Source organism: Gordionus sp. m RMFG-2023, chromosome 1 (assembly GCF_954871325.1).
Source record: "Gordionus sp. m RMFG-2023 chromosome 1, tfGorSpeb1-WG-v2, whole genome shotgun sequence".
Lineage (NCBI taxonomy): Eukaryota > Metazoa > Nematomorpha > Gordioida > Chordodea > Parachordodidae > Gordionus > Gordionus sp. m RMFG-2023.
In genome coordinates this window covers 36,368,065-36,392,663 of record NC_088775.1, presented here as the reverse complement: position 1 = coordinate 36,392,663, position 24,599 = coordinate 36,368,065, and the positions used below count along the sequence as shown (strand labels likewise).

Below are 24,599 nucleotides of genomic sequence, written 5' to 3'. Positions count from 1 at the left end.
TTTTAAATAGTATTTTTATTATGATAATTGTTAATTGAAGGGGGGGGGGAGGAGGGGTGTAGAGGGACTCCGCTTGAAAAATTTTGAATATTTGCAAATTTCAGATAGAATTTTTTTTTTGCATATTTTAAATAGATTCTTTTTTCCTAGTTAATTTTGTAAATTTTCAAAAGATGAACCCCCCCCCCCCCTATCTTCCCAATTGAAGAAGCTAGTGATGTCACTAATTTTATTATTAGTATGCCCATTATTGGCTATATAACTATGTCAAACAGCGCCAATAAAGAATAGTGGGAAAATTTAATTCATGATTTAACTAACATTTTTTTGTATTTTATCTATATCTAAAATTTCAAAAAGATTTTATCATTTTTTAAACAATAGAAATTAAATTCTAAAGAGTTCCAATTTTTTGTTATTTTGTATGCATTTTGAGTAATTATGCCTCCAAGTGAACATGGAAATTTATTTTATTCCTGATAACTTAAATATTTAAAAACATAATTACAGTTTTTATATAATCATTTTTATAGCAAAATGTTTAAAAAAGATTAAGTTATATATTATATATCCCTATTTTATCAACAAAATTCTATACAAATTTGAAACTTTTAAAATTATTTTAATGTGGATTTAACAAAAGATTTATGCAACTATTAAATACATAACAACGGGCATATATAACAATAATTACTATCATAAAATTTACATTAATGAGAAATATAATATCGAATTAAATATCGTAAATGTATAATATTCACAATGGAAATTAAAAAAAATATTCAATCACATTATGAGCCTCTTCAGAATTCCCCCCTTTCCCTCTCTTTAATCAGTTTCTTCGATCACAACGATTCCCATCCTAACCCCAAACTTTTTAACAGACTCTATGACCTGTTCCTGCATCAGGTTGAAACACATTGCTATAATAGCCATTCCAGTCAAAATGTAAAGCGAGGTTATGGCTAGTTTTTGCATGGCATCTTTCTCGTATTCACCCATAACTTTGTCACCTGGAACCAAATCTCCAAATCCTATAGTACTTAAGGTTATGAAACAAAAGTAGGAGCCATCAATGTAGTCCCACTCTTCCCATGTAGAGAATAAGATTGTTCCGGCCAACACATACAGGATGAGTACGGAAATGCTCAGCCACATCGGAACTGTTATCTTGGAATAAGAACGTGGTCCGATTCCGAACCCGCCATGCTTGTTGCGGTGCAAATTTGGAGCGCTAGGGAGAGACTTGCTCCTCTTTAATGTGGCAGTACTTCTGCGCCCTTTCATGACTACCAGGTCCCTGATACTTCTATGAGCTTTATCTTTGCGTTTCTTGCTTACGTAGGGAGTATCATTTGAATTAGAGATTTGTTCATCATTGGTGTTTAACCAATCAATTAAAGCTGAATTCTTGGAAGATCTTGCCTCCGCTAAAAGAGAGTTAAAATTATTGACATTACTAGATAGTAAATCTTGAGCAAAGACAGAATTATTGCGGCAGTTGGGTTTATAAATACTGAGACATTTGGCACGGTTCTCGCTAGGGATATTGATCAATGTCAAATCATGTACTTCGTCTTGTTTATTGTATTTCAAAGAGGTAGCTTTCGTATCTTTCTTATGGTATTTACCAATTTTAGAATTCCGAATCTTTTTATGCTGACCTATCAATATTGATTGAATTTCGTTTTCCAGAATCATAGGATTATACGATTCCCTGGATGGTGTATGCGATCTTCGTGATGATTTAAGGTAAGATGAAGTGGCTTCACTATCACCCGTTAAACCTTTACCTTTGTTTTTGCCTTTTTTCTTACGTTTATCTGATATTTGGTTGGTATCCTCGCTTGACGATTGGCATTTCAGCAGAGTATTAGGAGAAATTAGTAATGGTTGAGAGTAAAAATCTAAAGAGTTGTTAAATTTGGAAAAACTTTTTTTATTTTTCTCAGTCCTTAAAGGGATGGATTCACTTTCGCTAATCATTTCTGATATCTCTCTTACTCGAATGTTTGCTTTCCGTTTTCTTGCTCTATTTGTTCCCGAACACATTATTAAGGTTCGAAAGTAGAGAAACTTGAATAGATGAGCCAAAAATCCGCCGATATTCGTCAAATACAACAATAGGATAGGTATACCGAATATGGCGTATATTACAGTTACAATTTTTCCCCATATAGTTTTTGGCGTCATGTTTCCATAACCTTATATTATTTTCATAGGTAAATAAAGATATTAAAGATTGAATTAAACATGAATTTAATTTAAACGAGGACAAGAATACAAGATATAGATATATATCTGTTTAGTATTATAAAAGCCGGGATTCAAATCTTTACACTCAAAATTTTTTACGACTTTTGGATTTCATCGAAATGATAAGAGCATTAATGATATACCTCAAAATGAATATTCAATTTATCCTATTTATATTTCGTATGTGATTCGAATAATAATGTATTCATATTCAATTTTCCATTTAAATTATTCGAATATTCTTCTTTAAAAAAATTTCGAATACATTCCTATTTTTAAAGAATATTCGCCTTTATTCTAAATAAAGGCACATCAATCATGATACCTATGGTAATATATTATTAATCTACAAGTTATCAATATTACCTATAGTCGTTATCACGGTAAGAGAGTACAAGAAGGCATCGTTGAGGGACCATCGAGGACGAAAATCGTCTGATCTTATATGGGTACCGTTGAAATTTCGCTGCACCAATTTTATAATTTGCATCTGATAGCTGAGCAGTTCCTTGCTAACGGCACTCGTGTAAACGTGTCGATTAGACGGATTTAGTTTTTTAGAAATCTTCCAGATTTTTTCTGCCGAGTCAAGTCTAAGTTGATAGACATCGACGAAGAGCATGCTCTCATTCGGGTATTCTAGTGCTCTGAATGCAAAAGCACCTATGTGGGGGGGGGGGGGGTTGATTAAAAGCATTAAATTTAAAATATATTATTCATTTAATTGTTAAGCATGCGCAAATGAATAATATATATATTTAAAAAAGGAACTATAATTTAAATTAAATAATAAAATCAAATAGAAATCTTAAGGAACTATAGGAATTTTTAAAAGTTTTAAGTTTCATTTTGTAAAAAAAAAGAATTATTTTGGTATGGGTTAAATTCTTGAAGTTTATTTATTCAACTAGAAAGCAAGCTGTGGAGTAACAATTCCTACATAAACATAACGTAGAAGCCAAGAGTATCCTCATACGAAGAACCCATCCTTTTGAGAAGCCCCACCCCCTCCTCCTACTGGTAAGAAATCTAGAGTAAATCTAACCAGGGAAAGATAGTATAAGTTTTAAATCCACTGGTTATAAAACACATTAATCACATAAGGGATATAAAAAGAATATTTAATGGTTCCTAGATTTGTCTGAGGGTTTCAGTTTCGAACTCTGGTTAAGAATAGTTTTATTTTATTTTGTCATCTATTTTATTTTTATATTCGACTTCTCTTTTGTTATTATCACAAAAAAAAATCAATTTTTTTTATTAGGAATGTAATAAACTCCGAAGATAAGGCTATTATTTTAAAATATTATAGAATGAATTAAACCGAAATATTCGCCTATTTATAATTACAGATGTTTTCAATATAAATAAATATAAATATATAATATTAATTCTTAATTGATATTAAAAATTGTTTTACAGTATAGATAATATAATAGTGTTAAATATTATTTTATTAGTGTTTTTTTTTATAATTAATATATTATATTATTTGTATGTTCACCAGTGGTTCCATGTCAATTCAGCGAAACTTTTATCGCGAAACACTTTTTCGCGAAACTTTTATCGCGAATGTCGTTTATCGCGAATGGATTATATAGCGAAACTTTTATCGCGAATCCATAATAGCGAATACTATTCCGTAGAATGCAATATCGCGAAACAAATATAGCGAATTTTTTATAGCGAAACCTTTATCGCGAAACCTTTATAGCGAATACATTACCGCGAATACAATATAGCGAAATAAATATCGCGAATTTTTTATAGCGAAACCTTTAATGCGAATACATTACCGCGAAACTTTTATCGCGAATCAATAATCGCGAAAATTTTATAGCGAAACCTTTATCGCGAAACCTTTAAAGCGAATACATTACCGCGAAACTTTAATCGCGAATCAATAATCGCGAAAATTTTATAGCTAAGTTATTATCGCGAAACCCAAATCGCGAAGACAATGTAGCGACAATTATTTCGCGAAACATATATCGCGAAGATATTATAGAGAATTTAATATCGCGATAATTGCTAATAATGACTAATTTATTTTGAATCATTTTTTTATAATTATATTATTTGAATAATATTTTTTTAATTCACATAGTTTGTAATTTTCTTATAACCTTAAAAATTTTTTACAATGATTAATTAACTTAGATCTGGTTTATGAAATTTGTTATTGAAAAATACACTTTTTTCGCTATCCTATCCTTTCCTTCGAAGTTCTTATTTTATAATAATCGCGCACAAGGAACTCAGCTTTATCAATATATTAATCATTGAGTTTATTAGTTAAATCTTGATATTTATTGGCGAAATTGATATCTGGGTAGCATTCCTATTTATTGTCTGATGACTTAATATTTATAAATTTATCAATCAATTTTGGCCAGGGTTAGCAAGTCAGTCAAATGACTAGATTTTGACGGGTCAATTGAACGGGAGAATATTTGACCTGGTCAAGTGGTCATATATTCTATAAGATCTGAATATAAAAATATGTTTGAAAAAGAAAAAACGATATAAATACATGTGAAATGTGATGACAATGCTTATTGAGTTCCTAATATTAAGGAGAGCATTTTAATCATAGTGAATTTAATGAAGTATGTAATATAATAAAAGAATTAGGCATACAAGGTGGTGATCAAAATATTTCAAGTTATATCATAAATTTCAGAAATAAAAGCGGCTTGTTTAATAGAAAATCATGGGGATAGCAGTAACTTCCATAAGAAACAATCAGATTTCAAACTCAAGCAGTGGAATTAGCTTTGACCACCATGGCCATTAAGAGAAGTGACATTACTAACAATTTCTAGATCTACTTCTTCTTCAGAAAGAAATTGGTCGATTTGTGTCAATAATCTTACTAAAACAGAAATCGATTGAAGATTTTTGATTAAAAAATATTAAAGAAAATGATGATATTCAATATAAAATAATATTTATTTGATTTTAACTATATTTGACCGGTCAAATGCACAACCGTGGTTTTGGCAGTCACTATTCTTAAACAGTGTAGATGAATAAAGTCTACAACATTACTGTTTAGAATATCAATTTTGAATGGCAATTCAAAAATAAATTACATCTAAGTGAAATAAGGGATTTCCCCAATTTAAAATATTTATTAATTTTATTATTTTACGATCTTTATAGATATCTTTTTTTTTCTGTTTATTTGAAGGGGGGGGGGGGAGGGGGCGTGATATAATTTTTAGTATAATAACTCGGCATTAATTTCAATTAATTTAAATATAATATTTTGATATGGGTTCTTATTGAATCTTAAATAATTTTAAAATATAATAAAAAAAATAGCTACACTAAAAATTAACAAATAATTAATGATTTGATAAATTATATAACTATTTTTAAAAAAAAGTATTGCCGAAATTTAAAAAAAAAAATTTTCTCGTCTGGCTGGTGCCATTCCTTTGGTTATAAATTATAAATATTTTCGCCATTCTTTCCTCTTTATTTCGGAGTCTTATAAAATATGTTATCAAGCAAAAATAAGGAGATCTTAACCTTTAAAAATTATTTGTTCCGCCTGGATAAAGTAGTCTCAGATACTAATTATTATAGATGTATCAATCAGGATATTTTTAAATGTCCTGTACGACTTACAAAAAAAAATGGTAAGATAAAAGATAATAAAGAAATACACAATCATCCAGAAAATCCAATTGAAATGGAAACCAAGAAAATAATCAATTCAATTAAGAATGAAGCTTTGAATAATACGATGGAAACTCCAAACTTTATTGTGGCGAAACACGTATCTCAATTAAGTGATTCTATATCAATGGCACTACCATCACCGAATCTTATGAAACGTATAATTCACCGATCGTGGAGTTCAAGTTTTGCACCTCCGAATCCTAGCAGCCTTATTGAGCTGGTAATTCCGCATGAATATTCAATTACAGATAAATATGAGGATTTCATACTTCATGATGATGGTCCGGTAAGATTTTCTATAAATTTTTTGAACAAATATAACTAAATCCTTCATTTTTATTGCGATAAGCTGTCCGATAAGAAACACTTTATTATAATTGCTTATTTATTTATCATGTGTGTCAGGTTCCCGACCGTGTTATCATATTTGAAACTTTGGACTTCTTAGCTTCATGCGAACATTGGTTTTCTGATGGTACATTTAAATCGTCGCCACCTTTATTTATGCAAATTTATACAATTCATGGGATTAGAAATAATAATGTTTTACCTCTCATATATATATTGACCAATAGAAAGGATTATGAAACTTATAAAAGAATATTTACTATTATAGGTGACAACTTAATATCAACTCCAAAAAAAAATTATGACGGATTTTGAAATGGCCAGTGTAAAAGCTTTCAATGAAGTGTTTCCCAATTCGCAACACAAATGTTGCTATTTTCATTTTGGTAAATCCTTTTGGCGAAACATTCAAAAATATCCAGAAATATAAAACAGATGTAGAATTTAATATACAACTTAGAATGATGGTTTGTTTGGCGTTTGTGCCACCCTTAAATGTAGTTGAAACATTTGAATTACTAATAAACTCCGAATTTTATTCTAATAATCAATTGTTACTTCAGCCTCTAATTGAAACTTTTGAAAAAGCTTATATTGGTAAAACGTTTGGAAGAGGCAGACTACCTGCTTTGTTTAATATTGAACTCTGGAATTGTTACCAATCAACACTGAACGGGGAAGCGAAAACCAACAACGCGGTTGAAGGGTGGCATAGATGCTTCAGTTCCCTCCTAACAAGTTACCATCCAAACATGTGGAAATTTATATCAAGTTATCTATATATCTATTATTTTAAAATGATTTAAAAAGTATAAAGATTTACTAATAAACTATATAATTTTTTCTAGGCTTAAAAAAACAACAAGGGTTGACAGAGTTAAAAATTGCTCAATATAATTCTGGTGAAACACCCTCTACCCCGAGAAAAAAATATCGAAATCTACATGCGAGAATAGTAACAATAGTTTCTGACTTCGAAAATCGATCAAGATTAGATTATCTTAAAGGAATCGCTATTAATATAACATTGAATGTTTAATTTTTTAAATTCTTATCTACAATAATAAAAATTTTGTTTGTTTTTATATAATAGTCTCAAAATTTTTATATTTTTATTATTTTTTTGTGACAATAATATAGGATACTTTGGTATAAAACTTAGCTGGTTACATAAGACTCATTCATCAAGACAGATTTTATGAGGGTATTTACAAATTCTTTTATATGTGTGTGACACAGTCTTTCTCTACCACATCAATCCCACGATTAATATTTCAAAAATAACTACCTTTCGTCATGCATTATAAAATTATTTTAAAATTCATATTCCTAGCCCTTGAGTCATATAGTTGTTTCTTCTTACAAATATGATCATTTCTGATGAGCAACATTATTAGAAAAGTACTATTATAAAATAATACTCAAGTATTACACTAAAGGGCAAAGTTTAAAACGAGGATTACATTTTCCTTTTATTTATTAAAGCATATAAATTTATATCGGGGTGTTTTTGTCAGATTTTTTTCCCATGGTTATTTTTAACCAGTCTTTGTTCAAATCAGTGATTCTTTAAAAATTTACACTTCAGTTATATATTTAACAAACAAACCTATTGGTTTAGACGATATGTTATGGCAATGCTCTACTTTTTCCTTCACATATTCAATAAAAAAAAAATCATTTTTTAAAAAACTTTTTATAATGAAATTTATTTTTTAAGGATATTTATTCTATATGTAAATTAGATATAAAAAAATATGACCTAAAGGGATCTATTAAAATAAGATAATACTTGCTAAACCATTTCCTATTTTAACTTAAGAAAAGGACTGCGGAGAATATAATCAGGGGCTTGTATACATATCTATAAATGATATCAACCCTCTCAAAACTTTTAACCTCCTGCCAAATATAAATAATTTTAAAAAAAAATACCTTTCATCCCTTTCCAATTTTTCAAATAATGATAATTATTTCATAACTAACTATCCCCCCTCTAATTTCAATGATGCTCCTCTAATGAGTTCGCAGTTCAAGTTACGATATTGACCTTGCTATAAAAATTTGGAAAAAAATTGGTTGTATTAATTTTGTTATATAGCTTTAAAATTCCTTAAGGTTATTAATTATTTAAATATTAGAATTTGGTTAACTTTTTTTAATATACTATATTCTCATTTGATTTGATAACAATGTAAATGAGCTTGGGTGGCTTCATGTCATGTCATGAATAATAAAATTAAAAAACATCATTTTTTTTGGTTATATTTTTTTAAAAATTATTTTATAAATTTTTTTTATTAAACAATAGCTCAACCTATTCGCGGCTTGATGAAAATAATTAGCTATCCTAATTGTTTTAAATTTTACCATAACCAATCCATCTTATTTTGATATAACATTTTCCAGAGTTGCCGCAAATTATGTCATCTGTCGGAAAAGTTTCCAAGCTTAATTTTCTTTCGTATAAAATATCGAGTTAGCCTTTTATCTTTATCCTCATATTTTGAAATAAGGAAAAAAGTTGATTTTATAAATAATGATAATTTCATTAAATTTTTTTTATTATAATTGCTTTCTTTAGATTCTTTGTTCAATCTAAATTTGATAATTTTTGAAATTCTAATAACTTTTGGTTCATACTCAGGGTTGCCAGGTCAAAATTTTCAAATTGAGGGAGATGTGGGAGAAACATGAAAATTGCGGTAGAAATATAAAAATTGCTAAAAAAATTTTTTTGCGGGCGGCCTTCGGCCGGGATTTTGAATTGATTTAATTATCCGCCTTTTATTTTTTATAATTAGTTATATAAATACAAAGTCGGTAACTATTTTTCAAAATACAATAAAATCTTGATTTATTAAATTATATTAATTTATAAAAAAACCAACGATCTTTTTTAAATATAAAAAACGATTTTAATTTTACAATTAAAAATATATTTTAAGCGAATGTCCCTCAAAACGACCGCAATTGGAAATCTACCGTGTGTGTGTATAACATTATAGGGATAGGCGCTTAATTATCAAGTTTCACGTTTAAATACATAATAAGGTACTCCAAAATAAGATATAATACAGATGCAACTACAGTTGCGGCAATTGTAATTATCTTGTAGTACAACATTCACAGAGATACTTATCATCACAATGTTGGTAGAATCTTTTTTTCCATAATATTTAACGACTCTAATATAAATGAAAATTATACTTGCAGAACAAATGAGCAAGGCTATCATTAATGTTTAAAGACCTAAATCCAGGAGGTCAATTTTTGCCGATTTGAAAGATGGGCATACATATGCAATTCTAACAGATGCATATAATAAGGGATTTCTTTTGATCTTCCGCTATTTCAACAAAATTAAGGTCATTTCAATAAAACTATCAACCCTGTTCATACTTAAAGGTTGCTATTGTCTATTTCTCTTATTAAAACTAGTTTTTGTTTATTGACTAGAAAAACTGATTGATAGAATAGTAAGTACTAATCTGGCATTTCTATGGTATGAGCTCACCCAAAAATATTTGTTTTTTTCGCATGTTGCCAATCGTGGCAATTTTATCTTATTTTGTCGAAAAACTATCTACCAAATGAATTGAAGAATCAATGTAATAAATTTCAATTATTGATTTAAGTTCCAGATTAAATGCTTCCAGAAATTTGGTTGGTTTTACGCTTTAATGGGAAATATAGATTTTATTTCTCTTATAGTACGATTACCTTTTTGTGTGTGAAAAAAATGACTGAAGAATTAATAAATATTAGCGCAAACCAGCTATTTCCCATTCTATCAATAATGCCAAATTAGGCAATTTTTCTTATTTTGCTAATAAACTTTTTCTTTATACTGTCTATTAAACGAATTAAATTTTAATTAATACGGAACATCGATAAAATTTTCTGAATAAATTATTTCCGTCGCTTAAATCATAGATTTGCCAAAATTTTGTTACTAATAGTTTTTTCCTTTTACGAGCTACTATACTCGTTTAAATACTCAATTGGTACAAATAAAGCAAGAAATAATGATATAATTTACAATTAGTTCGTAGAACTATTCAGCCGCCAAATTTAACGGCGCTGATATTAAAATATATAAATCTTGTCTATTCCTCTGTGATACACAAGTTGAAGCATATAAAGAAGTTACTCAGAATTATCAAACTATTATGGTAATTATAGATATAAATAGCTTAAACCTTTGATTTTGAATGATACGATCAAGTTAGAATATTTAGAAAGAATTAAATAATAATGTAAATATAAGCCTAAAAAATATCTAAAAATTTATTTTTAATTCTACATTCAAATGCTGGCTCAGAAATGAATTTAATGAATAAGATTAGGCGAAAAATTTTTTCTTCGGTCTCATTTGATTTATTAGAGGCCGAATTAATGGTAAAGCAGAATTTTGACATGAATTGCGAAGAGTTAAAATTTATTTCATATATGATAAACTTTTAAATAAAATAAATTCCTTCCGATAAATATGTAGATTTGGATCTAATTTTTATATATTTTGACTTTATATTCAAATTCAAATTTAAATTTGTAAATTATAATTTGAAAAAAATTATTCACCAATATTTATATATAAAGGGATTGCAGTTGTGGCGCTTTCCCGCTTTTTATCCTTTAGTCATTAAAAATCCCACCTCACTCTTAGAATATGGGAGGTATGGCCGGACCTAAAAATTTTTGCAATTTACAAAATGAGAAAATTATTTAATATAATTAAAATATAGCCACTTTTTATAATTATTTTTTATTATCCTTCATTTATATACTCCTCTCAAAATTTAGAAAATGTTTTTAACAACCCCCCCCCCCCCCCTCCCCCCACCCTTGTCGTGGTAAAATATGTAAAAGTAAATAAATAAACACTTAACCCATTTTGCCCTGATTTCCCGATATTGGAATATCTTTATTCTCTTGATTTGGAACATTTTCTATTTATTTTCAAAAAATCCTGATTTTTTTAATTCCATTTTATTAGGAAAAATGAGTTAAAGTGCTTACAAATTGAGTAGAAGCGTTTAGCGATGTTTTCACAAATACGCTATGATTTAAATTGAACTGGTATTATTTTAAAAAATGATGAAAACTATTTTAAGTTTTTTAATTTTTTTTTTATATTGTTTAGTTTGGCTTGTGAAATCAGCAAAAATAAAAAACTAAAATAATTGAAGATCTAGTGATTTATTTCCATAATTTATTCTTCATAAATATTACAAATTTATGTAATCTAGAATATTTTGAATTTTTTTTTTGATTAATCATAACTTTGCAGTTATTTCTATTTATTAAAATGCGAATAGAAGAAAAAGGAAAGGTCATAATATTCAAATGAATTAGTTACTATTATATCAAAGTTATATCGATGTGCATTATCTCAAAATTGTAATTAGGAGGCATTAATTATCAGTAAAATTTTCTATAATTAAAATAATCTAAGAAAATCAATAAAAAATTCTTAGCTTTCAGTATATTTTTTTTATCTAGATTAGAAATTAAGTATTACTTTAAATGACATAAAGCACACTTTTAAATTTTATGTTGGGGGGGGGGGAGGGTTAACTTATTCTGCTAAAAACTTAACCCAAAATGTCCGCTCCATACTTACAACCATGAGTGAGTGAGACCAGGAAGACTAATATATTTTCTATCACATCAGATAGAGGTTATATGCTTATTAAATAAACAATACGTAATAATATATTTAAAACATTCGCGTTTATGATTTAAGAAACTTCGGTTGGTAAATTGATATTGAATATATCAATTTCACTTAAAATGAATTCCCAATTTTCGCGGTCATGCGCTCGCTATAATAATTTCGCGCAAATACATTCGCGGTAGAAAATTCGCTATAAATGGTTCGCGATTAAAGTTTCGCTAAAACGAGTTCGCGATCAAAGTTTCGCTAAAATGTATTCGCTCTAAAGTATTCGCGGTTTTGGTTTCGCGGAAATAAATTCGCGATAATGAGTTGGCGATCAAAGTTTCGCCAAAATGTATTCGCTATAAAGTATTCGCTGTTAAAGTTTCGCGAAAATAAATTCGCTATAAAGAGTTCGCGATAAAAGTTTTGCTAAAATGTATTCGCTATAAAGTATTCGCGGTTAAGGTTTCGCGGAAATAAATTCGCTATAACGAGTTCGCGATCAAAGTTTCGCTAAAATGTATTCGCTATAAAGTATTCGCGGTTAAAGTTTCGCGGAAATAAATTCGCGATAATAAGTTCGCGATATTGTCTTCGCTATAAATGTTTCGCGGAAAAAAATTCGCGGAATTGGTTTCGCTATATTACCTTCGCTATAAAATTCCTTCGCGATAAACGACATTCGCGATTAAAGTTTCGCTAAAACGAGTTCGCGATCAAAGTTTCACTAAAATGTATTAGCTCTAAAGTATTCGCGGTTTTGGTTTCGCGGAAATAAATTCGCGATAATGAGTTGGCGATCAAAGTTTCGCCAAAATGTATTCGCTATAATTCGCTGTTAAAGTTTCGCGAAAATAAATTCGCTATAAAGAGTTCGCGATAAAAGTTTCGCTAAAATGTATTCGCTATAAAGTATTCGCGGTTAAGGCTTCGCGGAAATAAATTCGCTATAACGAGTTCGCGATCAAAGTTTAGCTAAAATGTATTCGCTATAAAGTATTCGCGGTTAAGGTTTCGCGGAAATAAATTCGCGATAATAAGTTCGCGATATTGTCTTCGCTATAAATGTTTCGCGGAAAAAATTCGCGGAATTGGTTTCGCTATATTACCTTCGCTATAAAATTCCTTCGCGATAAACGACATTCGCGATAAAAGTTTCGCGAAAAAGTGTTTCGCGATAAAAGTTTCGCTGAATTGACCTGATACGTTCACCAGTAGCCAAGAATTTTCACTTTAAGACAGGGCTGCCCAGTCAAAATTATTAGATTTGTGGCAAATTTTTGCAATAATCAAGTTGAGGGCGAAGCCCCAAAATTCCTCTTTTCCGGCCTTTGGCAGGGTTTAAAGATAAATAAATACCTTAAGCCACGAAATCTAATTATATCAATTTTTTTATACTGAATTGTTTTAGGGAGACTTGGGTAAAATAAAATTTTTAAACAAATGCAAATAGAACGAATTTAAAATCAATGCCTAACCTCCTTTACTTATAAGAAAGTGTAGCTATCTTACTATAATATTTAAGGAGCGAAAATTAATCATTTGAAATGTGACATTTTCAACATCTTAATCGTCATTTTGCCTGCACCTTGGGTACAATGCTAAGTACCAGGATAAAGTGATTATAATTAATTTAAGCACAACCTTTTTTTTTATTGAATAAGACATTAGAAATAGACATTTATTTATTACTTTTAATTATATACTAATCTATAATAAGGGCATGGAAAGAAATTAAAAATTAGCACATTTATAATATATGCCCATTTTTGGCACATCGTATTTTAATTATTCTTCACTTTTGGGCCAATTTAATTTTTTATTGCACATAGTAACACACAAACTTTTATTTGTTACATTTTGCTCATTAATATTTTTTATATGGTATAGACATCAATATTTCAATATTAATTTTTTACAACTATCAGTAGCTTTTTGACCGTTTTACCCATAATCGTTTCACACAAAGATAATATTTATTATGTTATTGCATGACTTCTAGTTAAGCCAAAACCTTCTAATAACTTTTATTCTATAGTTAAGAAATAGATGAGGGAAATTTAAAACTTACTGGGAAAAATATATTTTGCTAAAAGGAAAAAATACTAGGTTTATAATTTATGGGCTATAAACTGTTTTTTTAGAAAAATATATAAACAAGAACATTTTCCAAAAGATAATTATAGGTAAGAAATTATATACAAAATACATCTTAGTACCAAATTTAAGATCTTTATGCTCAAGAGTTAAAAGGCTACTCGTGTTAACAGTTTACTCCGTCAATCACTTTCTCCCAGTTTCCCCCAAACAAATAAAATATTTCTAAGTTCTTCAAAAAATAATATCTTTAACATAATTTGCTTGTAATTAATTAATGGCCGGCAAATTATATATTTTTTTATATTAATTCAAAAAATAATAAAAATATAAATTTTTTATAATTTCAATTTTGGAAGGGATATTGTGTGGCAGATTTTGCAAATTTAAAAAATCTGGCAGAACTGAGGTAGTTAAGTGAGTGTAGTAGATTTCAACTTTAAAAAAATTGAGGTAGTCTACTAGTCAATGTTGTAGACCTGACGACCTGTTTATGAATAAAAGGAAAATTTGTAATAGACTATATTAGACCAGATAAAAAAAATGCAGTAAATTGACCAAACCATATATTTTTCTAGATATGTGTTGTGTTTATCCAAAAACAATGATTTTTTTTAATCTAACGAACAATACATCAGAATCGGATATCCTTCGGTTTGCAGAAATTTTTGACTTTTTAAAATTTTTAGAAATATGGGAAAAGGAGATGCATTAATATATATAAGTAAACTACGAATAAGCGACGATTTTATACATATTTTTCATAAGCGTACAAACCCATCACTCTAATATTAATATCAGCCGAAGAATAATATAAAATAAATATCTTTATATCCTCTTGGATTCTTTTATAACTCAAATGAATCAAAGATTCTTGATTAATCAAGCAGCATTCACAAATCTGCAAATATTATTACCGTAAAATCCTTCCAAATCTATTTCAAATCTTGATAGAGAAAAAATAAATATTTGGCAGATTTTTATTGTGAGGATGTTAACGTATCCCATGATGCAATTTTAGCTGAATACAAATTATGGTATAAAAGATTATAGTTGATAATGTTCCAATAAATGCTTGCTTCGCACAATTTCAAGCACATTTTAGACTATTTTCCTAACAAATTAAAATTATTATATATTTTGAACACTTCTACAAATGAAAGAATATTTTTTTTATAAAAACATTTCTGAGAAGTAGTGTTGTTAAATGTCTCGATTTGAGCCGATTTAAAAACGGTTAACTTAATATTTTAGCCAGAAAAATATTGTCTAGGCCTCGAGATTTCGCTAATAGACGTCCAAACCTTTGCACCATCTATGAGAATAATCAATATTTCGGCTTGTGAAATATTTTTCTAGCTAAAATATTTGAGTCAGCTGTTTTTAAAAATCAGCTCAAATTTAGCCGTTTAACAACACTAGGTATGTGTAGTAAAATACACAACATTATACAAATATCATTTAATTTATTTTTATATATCAATAAATGTTTAAAAAATTTATATATTTTTTAAAAAGTTCTTTTTTGAAACATTTATTTTATATTCATAGGCCGATTATATACATTTATTTTATCATTAATTTATATTTGAATTTGTGTATTAGAAATTGTTCATATTTATAGTCATGTGTCTTAATAAATTTCTGAAAATTAAGATATTCTTAAATGACTACTGGAATAATTTAATTTTTTTTTCAATTATCCCTCCCAAAGCGAATTCCTGCGTATGCGCCTATATATCTGCACCATATCTAAAAGACTTCTACTATGAGGGAGGATTATGATGCTAGAGCGCTATTTAAATTGGTGGTAGATATGTAGTTATGAAGACGCTATATCATTTGAATATAATTGTAGGGGGATAGTTTTGATTTTTTTGCCAATTTTGATTGGTATAGGGGGAGGGGGTTAAGTTAAAGGGAAAGTTGGTGGCAAAATTTTAGAGGAGGATAATATTGTCATTGAATGAGAATGTAGAAGTCCCTGCTATCCATTTCATTTATTAGAATGATTAATCTAAAATAATCTCTAAAAATGTTCTTAGTATCTTTGAGCAAGGAAAATCTCGTTCATTTTATTTTTTGTTTAGCAATGAATTAAAGCATTCAAATTATTAATATTATTAATTGACAGAAGGAATCCTTAAACTTTAAGCTATATTCACAAAAAAATCGTAACCAAGATGCGTTAAGTAATCTATATCTATATAGACATTTGATAATAATAGATAGGAAAGCAATGACTGGCTGGATGTTGTAGATATCATAATCATATATTAAAAAAAATCTGATTGAGTTAATATTTAATTGATTAATTTCTCTTATAATATATAATAAGTAATAATAATATTTTTTTATATTTATATTGAAAATATGATTAATTTAAACTAGGGATCCAAATCGAAACGAAAGCCGGTTCCATGTCGGGTTCAGATATAAGAAATAAAGGTTGGTTCGAATTCTATACATACATTCTATATTTTAATTCATAATAGTGTTAAATTTTTAAGTAAATAGTATGGCGAGTCAACAAAAAAAATTTACTTTCACCTAAAATGATCTGGCACAAAAAAACTAATAGGGATGGAGCTTTGATTCTAATTTAATTTTATAGATTAATGTTTGGTTATACGTTTGATTCGTATTTATTATATGATTTCCAATAATGCCTCTAACTTATAAAATACTAACTAACACATATCAGGCTTTTATAGCCTATCCCTAATTTAGAATGCAAACCTGAATTTGTGGGATTATTTATGGATAATGTATTCCCGTTAATGTATTTGCGGAAATGTTTTGACCGTAATGCACTCGCTATAATAATTTTTCGGAAATAACTTATTACGATAGTAGGCATTCGCGAGAATGCAGTCACGGTGCGATAATGATATGATACATATGGATTTAGAAAATTAGAATTTTTTCGAAATAATATATGTATATATATTTTTTAGAAATTTAGATATATTTAATAAATTATCCAACATGTATATTTTATAATGGATAACATATTTTAATTTTTTTAAAAAAACCTTACTTTTGATCTGTAATTTTTCTTTTGTCTTCAATTTTATTTTGATAATCACGCAATAAAACTAAAAGTAAATAGAGAAAAGACGGAGTATATGGTGATAGGAGGAGATGAAACAGAGAGTATTGATATAAATGAATGGCAGATATCGGCAATTGAAAGCTGCAAATATTTGGGCTTCACTATATAAACAAACGGCACAATAGGAAAAGAGATAAAGAGTAAAATTAATCAAGGTGGTTAAAGTGGAGATCTTTATCTGGAGTGCTATTTGACAAAAGAATCCTAGTAAAAATTTACAGTTCCATAGTACAACCAACTATTCTATATAGTTCGGAAACATGGCCAACCAAGGAATCAGACGAGAGAAGTCTACAAACTATGGAGAAGAGAATGCTGATGGGGTAACAAGAAAGGATAAAGTGCGCAGTACAAGAATACTAAGTAGTTTTAAGGTAATGCCCATTAAGACTAAGTTAATGGTAAACAGACTTTGTTGTATGGGAACACAATGAGAAGGCCTATGAACTACATAGGAAATAAGGTTGAGAGTTTGGAAGTGATGGGCAAACGTAAAAGAGGAAGGCCAAAACTTCAATGGGGCCATAAAGTTAGAGCCAATATAAAGAAATATAAATTAGATAAAAGAGATTGTATGAATAACATAAAGTGGAGAGAGATGTTGAAGGAGCTTACCACCAGAAAAGGTGAAAGCTAAAGAGAAAAAGAAAATCTCATTTCTAATATAATTAATAATTTAAATACAATTTATTTTTTATAATATATTTGAAATCTCTTAAAACAAGAACAATAATTTTTTTATTGCATGTAATTTTATTATCTTTAAATCTACAATAACTGATTAGAAAAATAAGGATTTACAAACCTCGACAAAAAAAATCAAATTAAAATACAAAAATGCATAATAATTGGAGTTATTTTTGTTAAGACTTTATATTTATTAAAACTTAGATCCGGCTTTCATAATCTAACTGAGATTTATATGATATTGGAATTATCATATTTTATACTTTAAAAAAATACATAAGATACATTTTTGATAAAAGATAAAAGCGTATTAGATGAGATGGGATTATGGCGTTCCCCGAGAGGGTAAAAATTAATAAAAAAATAATTAATCATCTTTAATAAGAGATGTATCATTTTGTTCCTCATACTTGCGAGGATTAATTTTCAAGAAAATAATAAATTTATACTTTTTTTCACAAATTATTATTTTTCTCTTAAAATATTTGTCGGGGAAATATGGCTCATGCACCGGAAAAGTTGAGTCTTTGCATGGGGTTTTTTATGATGTCTATATTACTTTTTTTCTAGTCGCATAAATGAAAAGCCAATGTACGCTTTTCCCCTGTATCTTTTATATAATTGGATTGGGGCAAAATTAATAGATGCTAAAAGTTAAGTAACATTATTTTGAGTAGAAACAAAAGATCTGGCAACTCGCTCAAGATATTGCGCTTGGGACTCTATTCGGAAAGGATAAAGTATAGAACAATCCCCTTCCTCCTTCTCCCCCTCCCCAGCCAATGACCCTGAAACCACCCTAATGATTAAATTATAAAATTATTCAATTAAAAAATGGATATTGACTAACGGCCTATTTGTATAGACTTACTCCTATACTCCTATTTGCATAGAGCTCTACTCTGTCCAAAACCCGATCTGGACATTGAAGATTTTATTTTTTCGACTTGAGACCCAAAAATTAAATATTCTAATTATTCTCAATAATCATTTTGTTTCATCGAAATATCAATCAGAATCATATGCCATTTTTCATCTAACACATTTCATTTATTCATTTAAGTAATTTCCATTTCCCAAATTAACAATTTCCTGTGATTATAATTTGTATGACTAGCTACAATTCTATTATTTACATACAGGGATTCCAAACTGAAACGAATATCTGTTCGGTTAAGGTTCAGACTCGGATAAAAATAAAGGCTCAGGTTCGGCTCGTTAAAAATAAAAATATCGGTTCTGTACTAACCTGTAAAAACCGTTTTGAACACATTTGTATACAAACATACATTCAAACTATGTTTTATTTTGTGAAATTTCGATTTTATTGAGTTCTAGAGGGTTGTTTCTTTCTAGTGAAGCTCAAGATTTGCTTCGTTGTGCCCCTTCATAGTTGTGTCACAATCAGTAATATTATATTTTGATATGTCATATATAATGCAAATAATTTATATATTGGATTCCATTTATCTCTAGGCATTATAAGCTTATATACTAATACTATATAAATTTTGACTAACACTATCAATCAAAATTGACAGATAATAAACTTTAAAACAATTAGAATATAAATTAGAATTTTAGCAATATAAGTCAAATCTTTCACACTATTTTATAAACACAAAATCATGAGGTTCGAACCGGTTCACTAGTATTTTAGCGGTTCGATTTAGATTCGGCTAGAAAATCTTCTAACAATTTAGGTTCAGTTCAATAAAAAATATCGGTTTACCTGTTTAACGGTTCGGTTCAGGTTCGGTTTGGATCCCTACTTACATACATCATTTCTATCAGCTTAAATATAATAGATCAATATTCTACATTTAGCCAATATAAAATCTAGAATATTGATCTATTATAACACTTAAATTATTTTCATTTGATAATTTTTGTTTTATCTAAGATCTATTCAACTAAATAGCCTCAGATTTTTATTTTATAAAATTATTTATAGTGGATTCAAATTTAAAAATAATTTCTGAAAAGATTAGAACTTAAGAATTTGAAACCAAAGAAAATACAAATGGAAAATCTTAAGTATGGAAGAAATTCCTACTTACATTTATAAACAGGGTGAAAAATTTCAAATTTTATTTAGTCGGGCTCGGGTGGTTGGGCTAGAACAATAAATATGTGCTTAGGTTCGGGTCGGCCTCGGGCAAGAATTTTTTGAAATTAGGGTATAATTTTTAATTAAAAGAAAAATCATTTAATTTGGTAAAGATAAACAACAAGCTTTTATTTTTTTTTGCCGATTGAGTTTAAATTGTTGATGAGGATATTAAGAAAATCACAGAGTTTTACTATATGATTTATCAGGATCGTATGCTAAGTTACTTTGTAACGAATTTTGGTATAAAAATCTTGACATCATAGAGTACTTTTTGAGACCAAAAAATGCTTTGCAGGCCTTTTCCATGTGTAATTTCACTTTAGATAACATTGTTTTTTTTATTTTAGCTACCTACCGATTAGTACCTGCACTAATAAAAGGTGTTTTTCAACTATGAAAAGGTTAAAAACCTATTAAAGAAATAGCACCGATGAAAACCGTTTAATGGGTTAGCCCTTTTAAATATTTATAAGGAGATTATTTTAGATAAAAATTTGATTCTAATTAGCCAAATCTCAGAGAAATAGATATTTATTTATAAATTCAAATCATAAAATTGCAATATGATTATAATATGTTCCTAGTCATAAGATTTTTATATGCAAAACTTAATTATAATAAATTCTTAGTCATAATATTTATATATTTTTTATACTAACTATTTTTAATAAACGTATTGCATTTGCAATAAGTGTTATTTATATTTTGATAATATGATCATTTGCATTAATTATAATCAATTAAATATCGTTATGTGCAACAAGAATTACTTATATTTTATTGTAATTATATTTTTTTTATAATACAGTTACTTACAATTAATTTTTAATATAATAAGATGTATAAAATTTATACATTTTGGAATTTTTTTTATTGTAATTATCATTAAAAAATAAAATCTATAATGAAATTTTCTGTAAAGTTTTGTTATATGCAAAAATTTAATTAAAATAATTATTTTTATCATAGAATAAGATATATTGAGTGATCATAAAAAATAGGAGGTTTGTGGGGGGTGGGGGGGGGGGTGATTTTTTTTTCTTTCTACACCGAATGGATTGAATTAATTTACAATTGAACACTAAACATTGATAAAATTTTCAGAATAATGCTTTCAGTCACCTATTAATCATAAATTTGGCCAAAATTTTGTTATTAATATTTTTCCATTTATGCTAGCTACTTAAGTGGTTATGTTAGACACTAATAAAGCACAAAATTTGGTAAATTTTAGAATGGGTATTTCCAATTATTCAGCCAACTTTAACAAAGATTATATAGAGATAACTACTGAAAAATTAATATTATATAATAATTTTTAGGGACGGTCGAAGGTCGGAGAAAAGGGAGTTTGGGGGCTAAGCGCTCAAAAAATTTTTAACCCCCCCCCCCCCATGTATAAATCCTGGCTACGCCACATACAGCGCAAATCATTGAAATAATAATTCGTTTGTTTAAAAAAAATGTTTATTGGAAAATATTAAAATTTGATGACTCACTCAATCGTTAAAAAAATATATTCATACTCCAACTATTTTCATATTTTTTTTCAATGGAAAAGATTTAATCAATTATAAATATTTTTTTTGACCAGTGGAAGTTTTATTGTCCTTAATTGTTAGGAATTGATTTTCAATCTATCAATACAATGGTTATTATGATTTTCTAAATTTTGCTTTTATAAAGAAGTGACCCCCACCTTTCCTAATACATTTTAATTTTTAAATTATCAAACTCGCACGCTAACGAGTAACTTAAATAAAGTGATATTTTAATATATTATATTTATGGTAAGCGAAAAAATTTCTTAAAGGAAAAGAAAGCATTGATATAAAAAAAAATCGTAACTTTACATTTTAGTTTTATCATAACACTTTAACTCTACTAAAGTTTTATTTTATTTTTTTTTATACAAATTTGAAATTATGATTTTAGAAAAAAAAATTCTGTTAAAAATAACCGATTAATTAGTTATTTAAAAAAATTACATTTGCTTTGCATTAATCAAATATGTTGTATTAATTATTAACTCTATTGAAATTGTGTAAAATATTTAAATTGCAATATGGAACATGAAAATTTTAAATCGATTAAATCATTAATCCCTTTATAATTTAACCTAATTTAATTACTTCCTTCTTATTAAATTTGTTCTTTTTTAATTTTTAGGGCTAAAACAAAATCTTTATATTAATTAAGATCACCTTTCGAGAAAAATTATTGTATAGGGTAGAGGAATAAGGTTGTTGTTTGACTAAGATGGATAAATTAAATTTGTCATTAAAATAATTTTAATAGTAGGATATTTTTTATTTGTAGCAAAATGTAAATATAATTGAAGACCTACAGGCCAGACCTTGTTCAGAGTTATTGAGGTCTTGATTAAATTTTAAAAGAGTAGTATGTGATTAGCTACTATATGAAATTCGCGTATTCAGCATAAATTTTTAAGAAATCAGGAATAAAAATGTCGCGATAGATGAAGTTGAAGGCATTCTGGAAATCAAGATTAAGGATATGTGTATTTTTATTGTCTAGATTATCGGAGGGGACGGGGTTAACGTCATTTATCGTACTATATATTTAGAGGTGGATAGGGGGTGGGCTCCATGGGGAGGGAGTAATACACAGCTGGGCTTATATAATAAGAACAATGGGGGGGGGGCATAAAAAGAGTAAATTTTACAAGATAAAATTATAAAAATTCTTTCCAGGCTTGTAAATGATTTCTCTTAGAGGTCTCTAATAATTGCATTTAATTCATAAAATATAATAGACGGATTAGAAAATTTTACCTCAACAGTAATTTCCTAAGAAAAGATACATAGCCTTCAAAAAATGGGTGATACTGAATTGAAATACCAGGAATTCTTTAAAAAAGTTATACTTTAAAAAAAATTACCCATTAATATATATACTACGACCAGAATGCAAATACCGACATGAGAAAATGAATATTTGATGAAGGAACGAATAAATGTTTTGCATCTTTCTCTTTCAATTTTTCGTTGGGTGTTGGTGATTATGGAATATCCCAAACTTTCCAGGCCGTAGATTCCACCCCCTCCAGATATCAGCTGGTTTCTCAGTGAATTTGACATTTTGTACTTGTCCTCAGCATCCATCTTTAAACCTACCAGAATCCCGGTTCCGAACCCCTTTTCGTATTGCTTCCTGCTTTCGAGCTTGATGTGATCCTTCACCCTGTAAGATGGTCTCCACCCAGACCAGGAACCAGAACCTTCTTTATTATTCATTTCAGCACACTCGGCCTCTCCGAGAATCGGTTGCATTACGTTATCACCAAGCTTCCCTAAACCCATTGCTAAAGACGGAGAGTTCGGTCGATTTTCATAACTATTATACTCACCAGTGTAACTAGGAAGTTGACCGGGGTTAGCAGAATTCTTTGGGTGGATCGAGTTAATATAAGGCTCGTTCCGAAATAAGAGTGAGGGAAATTTAAATCGCTCGTCCACTCTCGACATGAAATACTTTTTGTTCTCGTTGATTGATATTTTCTTTGTTACTTCTGTTTGTTCGTTAGGAATGTGATGATCACCGAGATATTTGTTCATTTTAGTTAAGTGGTCACCGGTAACGCTTTCCTTCTTAGATGATACATTGGGATAGGCTTGGGTAAAGCTTGCCGAATCATGAAGGCTTTGCTTGTGAAAAGGCTGAATAGAATTCTTCTTCTCGTTGTAATATAAAGTTGCAGGGGGAGAGTAATGTTGCCATAAGGGTGTAGCATTCTCGTGTTGATTTCTCAAACAGATTTTTGTGGAAATTATAGAGGGGGCTAGCGTAGCGGTTGTCAGTTTCAGGGACACTTTCCCTCCCGATTGCCCTTCTTTATTTGCTGAAGTGAAAAAAGAAAGTAAAGATACCCGGGCAGGTTCTACGGGCTTTACATTCGGCGTATAGTAGTTGCTACTTCCGCGAGACATATTTAGGATTGGCCTATTTTTAAAAAAGATTTAAAAGATTTTGTCCTTTTATTATTTTTTAAATTAGTTAAAGTCAAGTTACATGTTTTTGATTCAAAGAAAATATCATTCTTTATTTAGAATTAAACTTAGCCTGTTTATGATGTTTTTTTAGGGATAATATGCATTAATGTACAATATATAACTCAAAATGGTTTAAAGTGAGAGGACATCATTGTTTTTTATATTTAAAAAATTGATTTCTGTAATTTTTTTATAAATATGGGAAAATCTGTCATTTTTTTTTCAAATTTAATATTTATTTTAAAAATATTTTTGCAGGTTTTTAAAAGTTAAATTTTGAAAAAATTATCATTATTAGAATATTTGTTTAATTTAAAAAATTAATTTTGATTTTTTTAAAACAAAATTTTATTTCATATTTTTGTAATAATATTTTTAGTTTATAATTTTAAAATCTTATTTAAATCACATTTTTTTGCATCTAATAAAAAATATTTTTTATATATTAAAATAAAATAAATATTAATATATTTTTTCTAATCGATTTTAAAGAGATATTTTTAGCAATTTAAAAAACTATTTTTATTATTTTTCTAAAAAAAAAAGACGAATGATTACTAAAATATTTTAATTACAATTTTATAATGTAATATAATTTAATAAGAATTGATTTTA

The 24,599-nt window shown here is 28.3% G+C and overlaps 1 protein-coding gene across 1 annotated transcript; it reads right to left on the bottom strand.

Moving 5' to 3' along the window:
• Positions 1-677: 677 nt before the first annotated feature.
• On the bottom strand, positions 678-24,057 carry LOC135922745 (uncharacterized). The gene is made up of 3 exons (XM_065457194.1): positions 22,874-24,057; positions 2,623-2,919; positions 678-2,204 (listed from the first exon to the last, which is right to left on the bottom strand). The coding sequence occupies exons 1-3, from the start codon at positions 23,919-23,921 to the stop codon at positions 829-831; spliced, it is 2,721 nt and encodes a 906-aa protein (XP_065313266.1). The 5' UTR covers positions 23,922-24,057; the 3' UTR covers positions 678-828.
• Between the last annotated feature and the right edge of the window lie 542 nt (positions 24,058-24,599).

Coding starts and splice junctions, on each gene's coding strand:
- LOC135922745 (XM_065457194.1), bottom strand. CDS start 23,921: ATGTCTCGCGGAAGTAGCAACTACTATACGCCGAATGTAAAGCCCGTA. Junction 2,920..22,873: donor CGTAGTATATATATTAATGG/GTAATTTTTTTT, acceptor CCCCCCACATAG/GTGCTTTTGCATTCAGAGCA. Junction 2,205..2,622: donor TACCGTGATAACGACTATAG/GTAATATTGATA, acceptor AAATAATATAAG/GTTATGGAAACATGACGCCA.